The sequence below is a fragment of the Musa acuminata genome, chromosome BXJ2-1 (assembly GCF_036884655.1).
Source record: "Musa acuminata AAA Group cultivar baxijiao chromosome BXJ2-1, Cavendish_Baxijiao_AAA, whole genome shotgun sequence".
Classification (NCBI taxonomy): domain Eukaryota; kingdom Viridiplantae; phylum Streptophyta; class Magnoliopsida; order Zingiberales; family Musaceae; genus Musa; species Musa acuminata.
In genome coordinates, this window is record NC_088338.1 from 12,042,842 (window position 1) to 12,058,887 (window position 16,046).

The following is a 16,046-nucleotide window of genomic DNA, read 5'->3' on the forward strand; positions in this document are numbered from 1 at the left end:
TTATAGGCCTTGAAGTTTCAGATCTAACACAATCGGTCATTAGGAGTAGTAGCTAACCTTACGAGAGCTATTGAGTATCAATAGAGGAGCATCCGCTCTCGATGTCATGAGAGAAATATCTCATGTATTTTTACTCAAACAATCCTTGTCCAAGGTCATTTGGATTGAAAGAGAATGAGTTCCCCAAAAGAATCCGATTAGAACAAGACTCGAATAGAAACCATATTGACTTGACAGCACCATACCCGGTATACGGTCTCTAGGATATTAGATGGATTAGAGACTATAGATACACAGTAACTGAGGGCAGACAGGTTCAAATGATTAGATTCCCTTGTATCGCTTGGGGATTGTAGCATAATAGCCTAGTACGTCTATAATTGATAAGTCGAGTGAATAATTATAAAGATAATAATTATGAAGATAATAATTCACTAAGCTAGAAGGAATTTTGATAAGTATAAGTCACAATCAACTCAGTATTTAGCTTAAAGGGTCACACGCATATGATAGGTGTTGCGATGAGTAGATGTTCGAATATAAGATATCCATTGGAACCCCTATCTTATTGGATATCCAATAAGCCCCTAAATTATTGGATCATATGGATGAGATCCAATAAGAATTAATAAAATATTATTGGGTAAAGATCCACTAATCTAAGAAGCTTGGTAATTGGATGGAGATCTAGTATTAAATATGGTAGGATCCATTAAGGTTAAGTTGATAAAGGACCTTTATAAATAAAAAAGAACCAAAGGACCATGGGCTAGGTTCTTTTTTGTTGTCGCCTCCTATTATCCTTTCTCCTTCTCCTCCTCAACCTACAACCCCTTATTTAGGGTGTGTGGACAACAAGAAGAGGCACTCTCTTTTTAATTGCGTGGTGCATGCAACGATGAAGATTGTGCAGCTATTTGAAGAGCATCTCCGTAACCCATATCGTGTGGATCACCGCTAGAGAGGACAGTTGACCTCCTTCATCCTCTCCCATAGATCTGTAGGTTTTCAGGGATATACAATATTCCTATGTAGCACAATCTCCCTTGTACATATAGTTTTTCATTTTCATAGATTTTTATGCACCAATTTTTGCACAAGGATATAACCTTCTTTTCTGTGAGAATTCTAAGATTTTTATTTTTTGTTCTTTCAGCATGTGATGTCATCCCAGATTTCCCAACACAAAGATCATTTAGATTATATTAGAAATGACTAATAGTATTATAGTAAATAGAAGAAAATATGACATTGATGATATACAATCGTCATGACTTATTTTGATAGTTAAACTTAATATGATATTATGTTTATTAGGCTTATTGACTTATTTTTTAAAATTCATACATAATTATAATTTTTTTAAAAAAAATTAATTAAATAAAATTATTTTTAAAAAATATGTTATTTATTTTGATTTTAATTTTTTTAGACCTTACTAATTAATATTAATAGGTCAAGTGAGAAAGTGTTAAACTATGTGATCCTATCTAATTAAGTAAAATATATTATGAATATAATTATATTCTAATTATGATTATCAACTAACAAAAATAAAAATTAATTATAGTAAAATTTCTTAGGAGAGAAATTAAAATAAGAAAGTGTTAGACTCTCCTAATTACTTACTAGACCCTATTCTCACACTTATAAAAGGATAGAACCTCCTAAAGATTAAAGACAAATAAGAGGAAATGAAGATACCTGACATTATTAAAAAATTACAAATCTTCTCTCATCATCCCTTGTCTCTAATCCATCGCTCATAGTAATCTCCTTTTCTCTAACCCATTGTTCATAGTAGTCTTATAAAGGATAAGAAGAGAGAAGAAGACAAATCTAATTCTACACCCCCAAATCAAATAAAAACTTTTCAAATAATATTAAAAGATACTTATCATAAGTTTGATCTATTATTATTTGATTTCAAAATTTAATATTAAAATTATTTGTATAACAAAATCATAAGGATAATTTTTAAGCTTACAAGTGCCACATTGAGAAGATGAAACCTTACGATGGTTCCAAGTATGGGGGTGACAAGCATGGAAGTGGATAAGGCCACACGATGAGAGACGAGGACAAAAGCTATGAAAGCGATGAGTGAACGATACGATAGGCGCAAAGGACATAAGGCAACAAGAAGGAAAGGACAAACAATGCCTTATGATAAAAGCAAAGGGTTAAGACGACAAGTAAGCATGACCGTATAATAAGAGCAAAAGATAATGACAATGAATACGTTGAGTGAAGCATCACAATGAGAACAAAAGGTAAAAACGACAAACATGACAAACAATAGTCAACAACTCCACACATAGGTAAGGGCATTTACAAAATTATAAAAACTTGAAGGCCCTATATGAAAAAAAAAAACATATGGCACCTCATGAGAAAAAAATCAAAAAAGTACCCATATATATATATATATATATATATATATATATATATATATATATATATATATATATATATATATATATATATATATATATATATATGCATGCACACACATCAAAAATCCAGTCCGAGAAAGTTCTCTGGATTTCAGGAATCCAATGGTACAACTTACAGAGACGTAAGGAAGTTCATAGAACAACCTCTACAAGAAGTATTATTTAAAAATTGACGAGAAACTGTAAAATGAGAACAAACAACTAGGAATAAGGCAAGAAATAATTGCATGACAGAATACAATATTTATAATAGTATCTATAGTTAACTATTTACTAAGGACGAGGAAAATAATATAAAAAAATTTTGTACCATCAGCATTTGTTGATTTCCTAGTCAGCTGAAACCAATCGCCACAACATCGGACCAATAATTCTCAGTTTGTCACCACGCAAAGGCAACTACAATCACCCACCAATCAGATTGACTTCCACTAAACCAACATTAAATGCATCATGTTGTAACCAGAATAGAGAACCAATATTTCCCAGTTGTCAGTCATATTATTCTCGACCACAGGTCCAATTCAAAAACCTATTCCATCATATAATAAACCTGGTTAGCCCAAATCACCATCGTCAGTAACATGTTAAATCAAGAGGTGATAATAATAATAATGCAGGTGCATACCCTTTACTCCATGTAACCTACGCTAGACTCCTACAAAATACATATACTATACCAGCTTTAAGGTTTACACTATATATATATACCCTGACCTTTAGCTCACAGCTGCTCCCAAGAAAATAACTGGGAGAAATCCAGCAGGTCTCATTAGGGAGCTTGCCTCAGGTGAGTTAGCAGGGCCACCATGCAACTTTGATTCGCCTTTCATGAGTCAGGAGCAGCTGTGACCACAAAATGGCATAAACTTTTAGCAATGAACACAAAATTATAGCAAGCTCACGATATCTGCAAAAGCATTTTAACTTTGCAAAAATTATATTTGAAATGACATTTTATATGCCAAGAGTACAACTACAGATTCTTTTAAAAGAAAGGGTGATCTGCCCAAATAGTCAGAGAATAGGTACATCAATTAGCATTGGTTTATTTACATCATAAAAAGATGCAAATCAATGTACTAGTATATCAGATTTATAAGTCCCACTGCAGACTGGAAGACACCTGCTAACAAGGTCTACATAGAATTGGAAGCCAGAACAAGGGCACAGTGTAAACCATCTTATAACATCTTTCATATTGGTTCAAATTTGCTAGCAAATTAATATGTAGAGAATGAATCTGTACCTTCACCACATAACTGTTCAACCCGAGCAACTATATGTTTCCCATAGGTGTATTTCTTCAGAGCCTGCAGATGAACTCTTATGCGATCCAGCAAGATTTCACATTGTTTATCAGTGCTTATTTCAAGAATCTTCTGGACCACATAATTTGCAAACCGATCCTTCATCATTACCTGAAAAAGGGCTGCCAAAGGTTAAACATAAGAACTGGGGATGGTAAACTTGGAAAGAACTCTACATCCCTAGTAGAGAAGAATCATTCTGTCGACCAAGCTGCATGGAGATCTTGTAAAACATCATCTAATCCACAAGAAATAACCAAAAAAGCTCTTGGAGTAAGAAATAGTCAATCAAGTCAATGATCGGAAACAAACTGTAACAACCTCAATTGGTACTTACTATGTTTGGTCAATGGTTTCCAGAAACGTTTTTAAGGACTTGGTTGCTACAAAAAAATTGACAATGATTTTAAATTGATAATGTGGAGAAAAGAAATTTTTTTATTCCTTTTTAAGATTGCATGCACACATAGGAGCATGTGTATACTATTCTCTGTAACAATTTACTACAAGCATATTGCTGCTACCTTAGAAATGGCAAACATAGCCAAATGGACATGACACCTTGTATATAGATACTTTTGCAGAATTAGTGCACATGGAGTGTCTAAAACCAAATTAGGTCCAGGACAACACCGTATAAGCTAATTGTTGCATCATGCATGAGCCAACAAAATACCAGTTTGGCAACAAATATACCAAGGCATGCATGGAATAGTATATATTTACCAAAATACTGTATATAGCATAAACGGATGAATCAGACACAATATGTGGTTTACCATATAGAAATAGTATGAAATGAACTCAATATAGCAAGATGTGCCTGTAAGTATGGAAAGACGCACTATTGCTTAAGTTATGGCAAGGAAAAAAATTTTGATGTTGACAACAATATGCAGACCAAAAAAGCTTTGGAAAAGCCTGTGGCACCATGAAGCCAAGTTTCCTGCTAGTGGAGATGAGCATTTGGTTATTTTCATGCGATACAGAAAAGCCATCTAGAATTTTATCCTGAATACAGCACAATGGGAACAGGCAACAACAAGGTTCTCAAACTGAGTCACAACAGAAAAGTTCACTTATCAAAGTCCAATTGGACGTCAAACCATCAAACTAATGTATTTGCACATACCAGCAAATTATCATTTCCTTCAGTATGTCCAACTATTTCCTTGATCAGGTGATCTCTTTCTTCAATATTACCATACTCCAAACACTTCTCAACAACATTTGAAGCAAATTTGTGTTGGCTCATCTGTACAATTTGCCCAAAAAATTTGCTGATGATTTGGCTTCTTTCATGTGGTTTTCCCCTCTCTAAAACATGCTGAAACCAATATAATTATGTCAGGATATACCAGTCTAAAAGTTAAGATACCCTCTTACTAAGGCTTATTCTGGCAGCAACTACACAAAAATGAGAGAGAGAAATGAAAGAAAAAAAAAATACTGTGACAACACCTCGTCTCCTCTAGAGACCACCCAAATGGGCGACTTCAATTACAGGTTAATCGTTAGATTATGCGATCAAAGACTCCAAAAAATGTTCACTTCTTCTTAGTACTGAACTAAGTATCCATGCCATGCTGGGCATGACATGTTGACCAACAGATAACATAGTAGGTATTGTAGTCTGATTTAAAATTCAAGAATTAAGCATAAGGTGTAAGAGTTTCCCATTACCTGAACTGATGAATGACTATGCAATCCTTTATTTGTATATAAGAATGGGGTGAACCAAAGGGAAAAGTGAAGTAACTCACTTGTGTGACATAATTGCCATACTGATCCTGTGCAAGCAGGCAAGCTGATTGCAAAATCTCATCCACAATCCAATGGCTTTGAGATTCATCTGTACAATGCTCAAGCACTCTCTACAAATAGGAGATAAGCTTCAGAATATAAAAAGCAGTATGTACAAGTGATTTTAGAACCAAAATTCTGCCTAGAAAATCATGAATTTTCTAACCTGGATCACTCGGCAACCATAAGGATGTGTAGAAAGTGTTACAACTTGACCACGAAATGCAGATATTATAAAACCAATTTTCTGTGTCAGTATACACTCAATGCACTTTTGAATCACATGGTTCCCATTCTGATCTCGAACACATCTCATGACATTTCCATCGAGTTCTTGCACAAGCTGTGTTTTCTGATTAAGCTCAATAACCTCAAGAGCCTGCAATTGGGAAAAATAATTTAAAGGGCCTGCAAGGAGATGGAGCCAGAGGGAAACAAGAGGCTTAGAAAATTTCCCTACCCATTGAAAGTGCTACTTCCAGCTTTAAACAAGATTAACTTGCCAAAACTAGTATAATCTTAAGCATTTAGCTCATTAACTTTGAAGGACTACCATTTTAAGAATCAAACTAAATGCAAAAGAAAAGTTGATGTTAAGCATATACGCTAAAGGTCTACAATTTTAAGCGCTCTCGATGGAAGCAGGAAAATAATGCATGGTTCTCTATATGTTAACTTGGAACATCATGCAAGACTAAAAAGCAACAAACCAAAAATCACGGCAGTATATTCTCTTTTTCCAACAAGTGGATCCTCTTGCAAGTAGTAAATCAAAATTTTCCATGCAGTTTAAATACCCAGGTAGGATAATAGTGGTAACAGCCTAGACTTTTCATATGGACTTTCATGAATGATTATTAGCTTAATAACTTGCTTTGTAATACAAACAACATAATTTGTTTTACTAAATAAATTTTGAGAGCCAGTCTTTGCACAGCCTTGGTAATCAGGTTTGAGTCACAAAAATAGTCTACTTGCAGGGTTAAGGCTGCACACATTAAACCTCCCCTGCTTAGGTTTGTGCATATGCTATGTAGCATAGTCGTACATCCAGGGCACAAGTTGAAGTTGATAAACATTTGAAAGAAGTCTCATCAATAATTTCTTGAAAGATAATCAGAGGACTTCCATCATTGTATGATAGAAAGAACAGCATGTAAGCATTTTTAGTTTCATAATTAAGATAACTATTCCCATTAGTGTCCAGCTATAACATTAACACGCTATAAAAGAAAAAAAGAACATAGTGCACGAGGTCACTGCCAATGCATGATCTCCCATCTCTGTAAGTAGAAAAACCATTTCATGACTAAAACCTTGATCACCAAAAATAGAAAAGCAATCTTGCCATTGTACTAAGGCTTACCCTCTCATTAACACCTTGTTACCAGTTTATTAAATTCCACATAACCTTTACATTGAAAACCTGCCTAATCTGCAGCATTAAAGGGAGGCATGGGTGAACATGCATATTCCATATTTTCTTTCAATGCTACTATCTTTTAGTTTGAGACATTTATCTTGCTCCAGACAACTCAAATTGATATAATATTGCTTATGCCACTCTCAACATTACTACCCTTCAATGTCATATAAATTGAGGGAACAACCTAAAAAATATTTTATGCTTGCTTTCTTGCCATTTCAAAAGGAAAATTATATGCTTGCTTTCTGGCAATATCAAAAGTTCCAAACTGTGCAGTGTACATCTGTGAAATTCTCAGCTTTCGTAAATAGTTAACAGCTGTATAATCCAATGTAACTCAAAAAAAAATCACAGAATGGTTACCCTCATTCGCTACCATTAAATCAAATCCATGGGCACCGGAAAAATGGACCTGAACTATATGTGTGTTTTATTTTTAATATTTTATGCTATGTACAAGGCAAGAAAATAGATAGTGATATTCAGCATTGTGCAATCAGTAAACTAGATCACACGGTCTGTTCCCATTAAGTCCATCTTCTATTGCATATGTCTAGTTTGCTTCCTATAAGACCACGTCAAATTACAGGAGAGCAATTCAGTCATGCTTTATAATTAACCCATATTGAGAGAAGGCATGCATGCTAATAAGGACTATTATCCTTCAAATGAATAAAATAATAATAATTAGAATGATTGGTACCGATCAAGCAGACCAAGTTAAACTGGAAAGTAACTGTGATTGGAAAAATTGCACTAATTTCTATAGCTAGAAGTTTCTATAGCTATAAGAATGATTGGTACTGATCAAGCATAAAAGAAACTTTCCTGAACCTGTCTTAGAAAGATTTCCATTATTGAAATAGAATACACTTTGCTGTCTGATAACAGAAATAAGCCGCATCTATGAATCCAAATAACATCATGCCAGATCTAGTTAACAAATTCAAAGCCACTGACATAAAGATCACACTGGCCATTCATGTTATGTTACGCAGCCATACAATTAGAATTTGAGGTCCAACAAAGAAAATACATAAGATAGTGTAAAATAGACCTTATGCTAGCCAGAGGAAGATACCTTCTGAATTACACGACAACCATACATCTGCAGGCTCAAAGGCAAGACAATGCCAACAAGCTTAATAGCAAGCTCTTTCCTTTGTTCAGCATTCCCATGCTCAAAAAACTGTTAAGGCCAGAGCAATCAATAGGAAAAGCCTCACATACTGATGAAAAGACTCGAAAGTACTTCCACAAGAACCAACTTAGAAATTACAATATTTTGAAAAAAAATCAATCACCAAAAGAGTCTACGACATGTTTAGAACACTATACCTTTTGAATGACATAATTCCCGAATACATCAGTCATTAGTGAAGAAGCATGTGGAAGCACTTCCTTAAAAGCTGATGTCTTCTCATCAAGACTACAAGTCTCTAACTTTTGCTGAATAAATCGACTACCATGTTGGTCAGTGCTGAGGCAAAGAAGCATATGAAGGATATCATTTCATCATACAAAAAGTTCCAGTATTGCAATTAATAAAATGGTCAGAATTAGAAAATACAAAATTGGAACTTGCCTAAATTCAACAATATGCCCAGCAATATTGGATAACTCATATCTACAGGCTTTGTTGGACTTAAGCTCTTCAATAAAAGAGTATGAATTTGAGTAGTCAGCCTTCTCGCATCTTCTTTGGCCTTGCCATCCAAATAAAGAACCAGCATTTCCGAACGAAAACTTAATGTTGCCATTTTTTCTTCCTGAAAAGCTTGTCCCAGCTACTGATGATCCTTGAAAAACAGGACTGACAAGCGGGGAGCTTGGAAATTGCATCAGGAAACTGATGTTTGGAGAGCTCTCATGGTAATTGGGACTAACACTGCCTCCTTTTATAGCACAAAGTGTATTGACACCAGCAACTCTTGTGGCCTGGGGCGTCTGATGAGGCAAATATGCAGAAGAAGCTGGAGCTGTTGGTAGACCAGAAGAAACAGGTAAGCTTCGCAAAACACTTCCCCTAAAGATCATTGAATCATACTGACCTTCAGTAGCGTATGCATCTATAGAGGGGTACTGATAAAAAGGCACATATATAGGATCTGGAAAGGGAGGCTGAATAGCTGGAGCCAGCTGCCCATATATCTTATACAAATGCTGCATCTCAACTCCAGATGCAACATTTCCCCCAGAAGAAACTCCAGAAGCTCTAGCACTGAAGTTTGCACCCACAGCATTCTCAAAAGGCACCAGATTACCAGTATGATGAGGAGGATTAGCAGAAACAAGTGGAGTAACAACTGGGGGATTTAGTGCATACCCACTTATCCCGAAGTGGGAAGGATGTAGGCCAGAAGATTGCATGTTGTGGTAATATGGAGTTCCATATGCAGCTCCTGTGACAAACGATGGAGAAACGCCAGAGGATTGCAACAAAGGTTGCACTTCAACAGAGGGTAATTTGGGTTGTCCATGAGAATAGTGACATCCACTAATTTGAGAATGGTGCACTCCTTGAGCAAGTACATGAGACTGACCAGTCTGAACATGGGAAGACAATCTTCGTGTATTTATGCCAACTTGCTGCAAGTGTTGCTGTGATTGGTGACCTTTGTGGCCATCAGAAGAGAGCCTTAGCTTCTTCATCTCATCTTCAATATTACCAAGACTTAGATCAACCACGCCGCGAGGTGAAATGCTGTTGTGTATATCAGTGCTGCCATTGGTTGATTCATTTTGACCTGGGTGTAGATTAACTGTCTTCTCAGTGGATGCTGGGCGTAGAACTGATACACAACCAAAATCATCATCCGACGTTGATCCAACTGAATGTAGGCATAGGTGACGCGTATGAGAATTGACAACAATGCTGGGTGTTTTTGTTTCTGAATTAGTCTTGCCAATTGAAGAATCATTTAGAGGATTCGGAAACTCATCTGGATTTGATGCTTGCTCTAGTATTATGCGGCTTGACGGATAAGAATGATCATCATACAGTGGACATGGAGTCTGAGTATAATCTTCCTGAAACATTAAAAGCAACCAAACTTCAAGAAGACCATAAAACCAACAATCACTATTCATGTATGACATATAAATTATTAAAAGAAATTTATACTCATCAACCATAAAATTCAGAAATAATTCCAAGAGGACTTTATGTCCATTGTGATTACACAAAAAATTAGCAACAAAGTCACCTGATCACACCATGTTTATATAATACAATGTTTATATTTCAAGAACTTAACAGGAACATAGAATTTCCACCAAGAAATACCCACTCAATCCCACCAAACAGCATCTGTTGGGCTCAGGCAGTTGTCCAGTTGTCACAGCGTGTGTTAAAAACAGTACGTACTCATATATACTGCTTAGCACATGCATGAGTAAACAACTAGTTTAGGCATATAACAATGCCACACAATGGGCAATGCATGCAACAAACCAACCATTCTAGGACCAGCACGGCTCAATACCTCAATGCATATCATGGTAAGTTCCAAAATCCAGCCTCTCAATATGCAGCAATATTTTCCGACTTTGTGTCACTCTTGATGCATCCCAGCCTAGGAAAAAAAATATTAGTGAGTTAGAATCTAGATTCAATTTTTTTTATTTTTATAAATTCTGATTTTTTTTTATATTTTTATGTTGGATTTGTCTTAGATAAGTCTTATTATTATTTTAGGCTTCCTTTCAAATGATGATAAGAAAATATCTTACTTTTAAGAAGTACAGGATGAGTTTGAAGAGAAGATAAGATAAAGATCTCATCTTATACAATCTTAGTAGTAGTTGAATTGTTAATTATAAATGAAATCTTAAATGCTTACATATGTAAAACAAATATGACATGAATTTTTCGATGAGAAAGATTATATTTCTTCAATGTGGGCCTACTATTGTGTTTTTGAGATAGATAATTTCTTCACATTTTCTTCCACTTCTGATCCACAATCTCTTCCCTCTGATCTTTTACAAGACCACAATCTGGTCCCTTTACTCCAATTCCATATATTTAGCCATATTTCAAATATTTGTTGCTTCAGTTAGCTACTTTAATTTCATGATAAATGCTAGATCAAATTGGAACATAGATGTGAACTACCCCAACATTCAGTTTCTGTCACCTATTGAGGTCATGTCAAACAACTTCATGACGCTAACTAGGACCAACAAACATCATGTCAATAGAATTGGTTGTTTTAGAACTTAGATTACCTAAGAGAATGACTCTAAATTTATGTTGTTGGGAGTAAGGTTTTAAATTCCAGTACAATACCAGCTCCAACAAGTCAGGTCAGTAGGGTGCTGAGATCTTTCGTGATATACCAACTTATAATGTTCAATTTCACTGGGAATAAAATAAACGCATAAGGTCCATAACTCATAGTTGGTTGAATTCGTAAATGCTGATGAACAGATACCATTCCGATTGGCATGTTAAAAAAAGCCTGAGTGAGTTTTTTTAGCATAGACAATCAGCAAATCATTTAGTAGGGGCCAGCCTATGCCATGCAATAAAAACAAAAAAGAAGGTATGCTAAAAGGAACAATCTTGAGATGCAAATGCACTTTTACCAACTAGATAAGAACAGGGAAAAAAACAGTTAAGCTGTAAGTAAATTTAGTTTAGTATTCAAATTACCTGTCCCAAGTCTATAGGATTCACATGCCATCCTGGTGAAAGAGGCCCAGGAACAACATCAGTTTTTTTGTCTGTCAAGTCACTAGATTCAATTCTAGGTGACCTATCATCCTCGGGTTCCTCATTATGAGTCGAAAGGGCGGATAGTGAGATAAAGAAAGATGCATTGCTGGTGACATCAAATGAAGGCATTCTCCTGTTGTTCCCAAGCCCACCAATGTGTTGCATCAAATGTCGATTCTCCCGAGACACAAGGGGAGGAGGAAGCCTCGGATTTAAATTCACATTTGTGCAGTAGTATGCTAGGTAAGCAGGATGAGCACGGAGTTGCTCTTCAGATTTACAGTTTTGGGCTGCATTGCTTAAGTTCTCCAAGCTGCCATCCAAGTCAACAGTCTGGCCTTTCATAATGTCAAACGCTGCAAGAGAACCTTCCATGCTAGGTGGAGCACTTCCACTTCGACTAAGGCCACTAGTGTTCTTGTTCCCATGGTACCTTTGTCCTTCATAAAGTAATCCCAACTCTTCCGGCGCTAAATTACTTGATGATGCAAATTTTGATGTGCCCTTAGTAAGGGGCCAGTTTCCAGGACTATTACTCCCTATGAATCTCAATGGATTCTCTGTAGCCATTTATTTCAAGAAGCTGTTTGTTTCTAGGCAAACAGCACTTAGACCCCAAAGATATTCTGTAGATTCCTGGAAGTAAGCAAGTTATTTTCACCCATTACTGTAATTCAGATGTGAACTCCAGCTGGTGAAAGGGCATTGCAAGTTTGCAACAACAGCTGCATAACTTCAGTGAAGCAGCTGACTTTCAACCAACAAATATACAAAATGATCAACTGCAAGTGACAAAAGAAAACACCAGTAAAATAAAATAAGCATAAATTTTCTATTTGAATAAAATCAAGCATGAAACTAGCAAATAATGTTAGTTTGGCAAGTCCCATAGTCCCACATCAGGAAAATCAGACTTGTTGTCTCATCTTGGAACTATAAATAAGGGCCTGAGCTTTGAAGTCAGATGCACCACAGGCACCACAAGAAAAACCTAAGTGTTTGCTTTGGTTTAAGTCCATACTCAGTTAAATAGTTTGGACTTATAGTTTGGTTTTTCTTGTTTAGTATTTTCGGGTGTTTTATGGCCTAGGAACATCTTCCTAAGGCATTTGTAATTGTTCCTCTTTTGCAGTAGTAATTTGCTCATCTTCTGTGGATGTAGGTCAAAGTCAATTGACCGAACCACGTATATCTGGTGTTCTGGTGTTCTTGTCGCTTTTATTCTTTCTGCTTTATTGTCTTTGTTGGGTTGCCAAAATTACCCTTTGGTAAATATCCTGGGGCTAGCTCTAACAAATAATAATAGTACGGTAAACATGAAAATTGCTTCAACTTTATCTACTGAAATTACAATAAAAAACACATACTCAGAAGTCCGAACATGCACAAAAACGATAGTTAACTGAAGATAGATAAGAGGAAAAAGACCATCGAAACCAAAACTTAACACCTTAGGCATAGAGGTACAGTAAGCTACTTATTTTTATATTAGTCAAAATTGGTAAAATAGCAACCAATTAATCAAATTTATAACTTAATAAAATTCAAATGACTCGATCAGAAACACACAGCGATGCACATATGATTCATCTGGTACAGTGGAGTTCTTTGCCAAAGCACCAACAATATCCTGCTTAGAAGTTTAGATCTAAAATCTTGCTGATACAGTAAGAAAAAACCGATAAGCAGAAGTGCAACAAATAAGGGCAAAGCACTTCAGAATTCACCAAGCAAGCTAAAAATGGCAATTAACAACACTAGGCATGTAACAATCCATTTTTCTTATACAATTAATCTATCCCCTGTGATTAACTTATCCAGAGCAACCACTGACAAGACCAAAACCATAAACACCAAGAAGATAAAATAAACATAAATTTTATATTTGATAAAATCAAGCATGGAACTAGCAAATAATAATAGTACAGTAAACCTGAAAATTGCTTCAACTTTATCTACTGAAACTACAATAAAATACACACACTCAGAAGTCCGAACATAAATGTAGGCACAAAAACGATAGATACCTGAAGATAAATAAGAGGAAAAAGGCCATCGAAACCAAAACTTAACCCTACCATCCTAAGCGTATTCTAAGAGAAAGAGTAAAGAAAGAGTCTCGAAACTTAACGGTCAGGACACAGAGAAAAGGAAACTTGAGGCAGATCAAGGTCCGAATTTCTCAACTATATTCAAGAAACGGTAAACCAAACAGGAACACGAGATGATCATCGAACCCTGGAGCAAGGAACGATAAGGGGACGGGAACCATGCGGAGGACTCTCACCCCGTTTCGCACGTCGCCAGACCAAGCTTTCCCTAACCGCAATCCAATCTAAGAACAACAGCATTTCTCGCTCGGTTTGGCCCGATCAAGAGAGAAATCGGGCTGAGAAGTTGAGCAGAAAGCGGGCTTCTTCCTCCCTCGCTCGCCTGCGCTCCCTCTCTCGCTCTCTCCTTCCGCTTCTAAAACCCTCGGTCCCCGGGCTTTTGGAAATTACGTTCGGCCCGGAAGGCCCCAGATAACGTCAGTGGCCCCCGTCCTCGCATGGTTAGAGATGGTGGGACCCGACGATGTCTGTTCCAGAACGAAGGGTTTCTTTATACGAGTCGACTTAATAATTAAGTGGGAAGGATTCAAATGCTGCGAAAACCTTCGATAACCGCGTATAAAATGGATGATTACGTCTCCTACCCTGGAAACATGCGACGTAATCCACGAAGGGTGGTTTGGTAATTCCACTGAGGCGTACAGGGGGACAAGACCGCCCCACTCGTGATTCTGACACGTGGAAACGCCAAGTGTCATGGCCGTAAGCCGCCGGCTGTCGTCCGACCACACGCGTCGCGGCGCCTCCCCGCGGCTTGTACGGCGCCCGTCTCCCGCAGAAATATCTCGTGTACCTCTACTACGGTCTCGCATGCCATGCCATGCCATGCCATGTGTTTAGTCCGTGTACATCTTATTTGTCTAAAATCGAGATCATAATTCTTTTAAGTTCTACTCTACCGCGTGGGCTCATAATTCGTCACGCCTCAAAGAGAGCACCAACGATGATTAGTATGGGCCCCATCAAGAATTAAAATAATATTTTTTTCCTCTGTTAGAATGTGATGAAACGTAGCACATCATCATGATATCCATCTCCATAATCTTCAGATTTCCTCGAGAACGAGTAAAGGAGAAGAACCCTCGAGCCGTCAGCCGTCATTGTTGTACTCTTGGATCGAACAAAACGAAACTTGAAGGCCGAAGTAGATACGTTAACCCAAGTCCAAAAGGACTGTGGATAGAGTTGGAAAGGGGCCGACGCTTTGGGGCAACCGAAGAGCCACGCTGCCATGTTCCTATTGGAAAACAGTTGCTTGGACTGGAGAGCGGTACAATCACCGAATCAAGATGTAAAGAAGAGAAAAGGGAAGATTTGCTGGTGGGAGGGGCAAAGGGACAGATCTCGAATGGAGAGTTCACAAGATGTAAGTAAAGAAAGGAAGATTTCTGGTCACAGACTTTATTTGGTGGGGAGGGGCAAAGAAGCTCTGAAGTGTATGATGATGTCCTTCGATCACACACACACACACACACACAAGGAAGTCGGAGCTGTGGAGAGGCGAATCAAACACTTAAAGAACGTCGAGAACGCCAAGAAAAATTGGATGCAGCGTCGGAGTCACCATATCTCTGCGTGGCCTCCACCCATGATTGATTATATTCCCACAGCAGCCCAATTAACATCTTTTAAGGCCCACCTTCCTCCATTTCAATAGTCTGCCGTGAAGGACCAGAATCCGTTGAGCAGTGGAAATCGTTCCACTTGCCTGTTTTCCGACCGCAGCATAGTACCGGAATCGGAAATTTTCCGATCGGCAGCGCATGTCACACATGCTCTGTGAAATTTCATTGGCTATGCACAGCCAACCAGAAGGATCAGATGCAGTCCATGATTGCCAGCCACGCCTATATATACCAGAAGATGCAGCAGAGAAGTTGCAAGATGGATATGAGGATGCTCGTCGAGGGCTTTGCATGAAGAGGCAGAGAGTGGAATGCAGCCAAGGATGACTTGCCGGTGTCTTCTCTTCGAAGGGAGAGTGGTTAGTTTTGGTGTTGCCGGCAAGTTTGTCCTTGGCTACGTTTGGCTCTCTTCTTCTCATGTGAGGCTTCCGCATGATTCCGGCTAACACCAAACGTGGACGCTATCAACTCGCAGTGCCCGCATGGATTCGGTAAGTAGCTGAAAATTTAGGAGTCCGACTGCATCCAGACAAAAGGTGGTGCCTATTGTCTTGACATTGGGACGTCGAGATCATGGGAATTCTTGCAAATTGAA

General features: G+C 37.5%; 1 protein-coding gene across 9 annotated transcripts; it reads right to left on the reverse strand.

Annotated features, from left to right (window-relative positions):
- Positions 1 to 2,593: 2,593 nt before the first annotated feature.
- On the reverse strand, positions 2,594 to 14,194 carry LOC103997705 (pumilio homolog 5). 9 transcript variants are annotated; one of them, XR_001979771.2, is made up of 11 exons: positions 14,003 to 14,194; positions 11,653 to 12,497; positions 8,581 to 10,025; positions 8,334 to 8,475; positions 8,077 to 8,184; positions 5,736 to 5,948; positions 5,530 to 5,640; positions 4,899 to 5,093; positions 3,706 to 3,877; positions 3,174 to 3,302; positions 2,594 to 2,988 (listed from the first exon to the last, which is right to left on the reverse strand). XR_001979771.2 is itself a non-coding variant. In XM_018831414.2 (10 exons), the coding sequence occupies exons 2-10, from the start codon at positions 12,283 to 12,285 to the stop codon at positions 3,286 to 3,288; spliced, it is 3,036 nt and encodes a 1,011-aa protein (XP_018686959.2). In that variant the 5' UTR covers positions 12,286 to 12,497; positions 14,003 to 14,194; the 3' UTR covers positions 2,594 to 3,285. The 9 variants fall into 9 exon arrangements, 6 of the variants coding, with proteins under 6 accessions (XP_018686959.2, XP_064949538.1, XP_064949537.1 ...); XR_010481745.1 differs by having other exon boundaries at positions 2,594 to 3,009; XM_018831414.2 differs by having other exon boundaries at positions 2,594 to 3,302.
- Positions 14,195 to 16,046: the final 1,852 nt, after the last annotated feature.

Coding starts and splice junctions, on each gene's coding strand:
- LOC103997705 (XM_065093464.1), bottom strand. CDS start 12,285: ATGGCTACAGAGAATCCATTGAGATTCATAGGGAGTAATAGTCCTGGA. Junction 5,641..5,735: donor ATGGTTGCCGAGTGATCCAG/GTTAGAAAATTC, acceptor TCCTATTTGTAG/AGAGTGCTTGAGCATTGTAC. Junction 3,878..4,898: donor AAGGAAATGATAATTTGCTG/GTATGTGCAAAT, acceptor GCCCTTTTTCAG/GTAATGATGAAGGATCGGTT.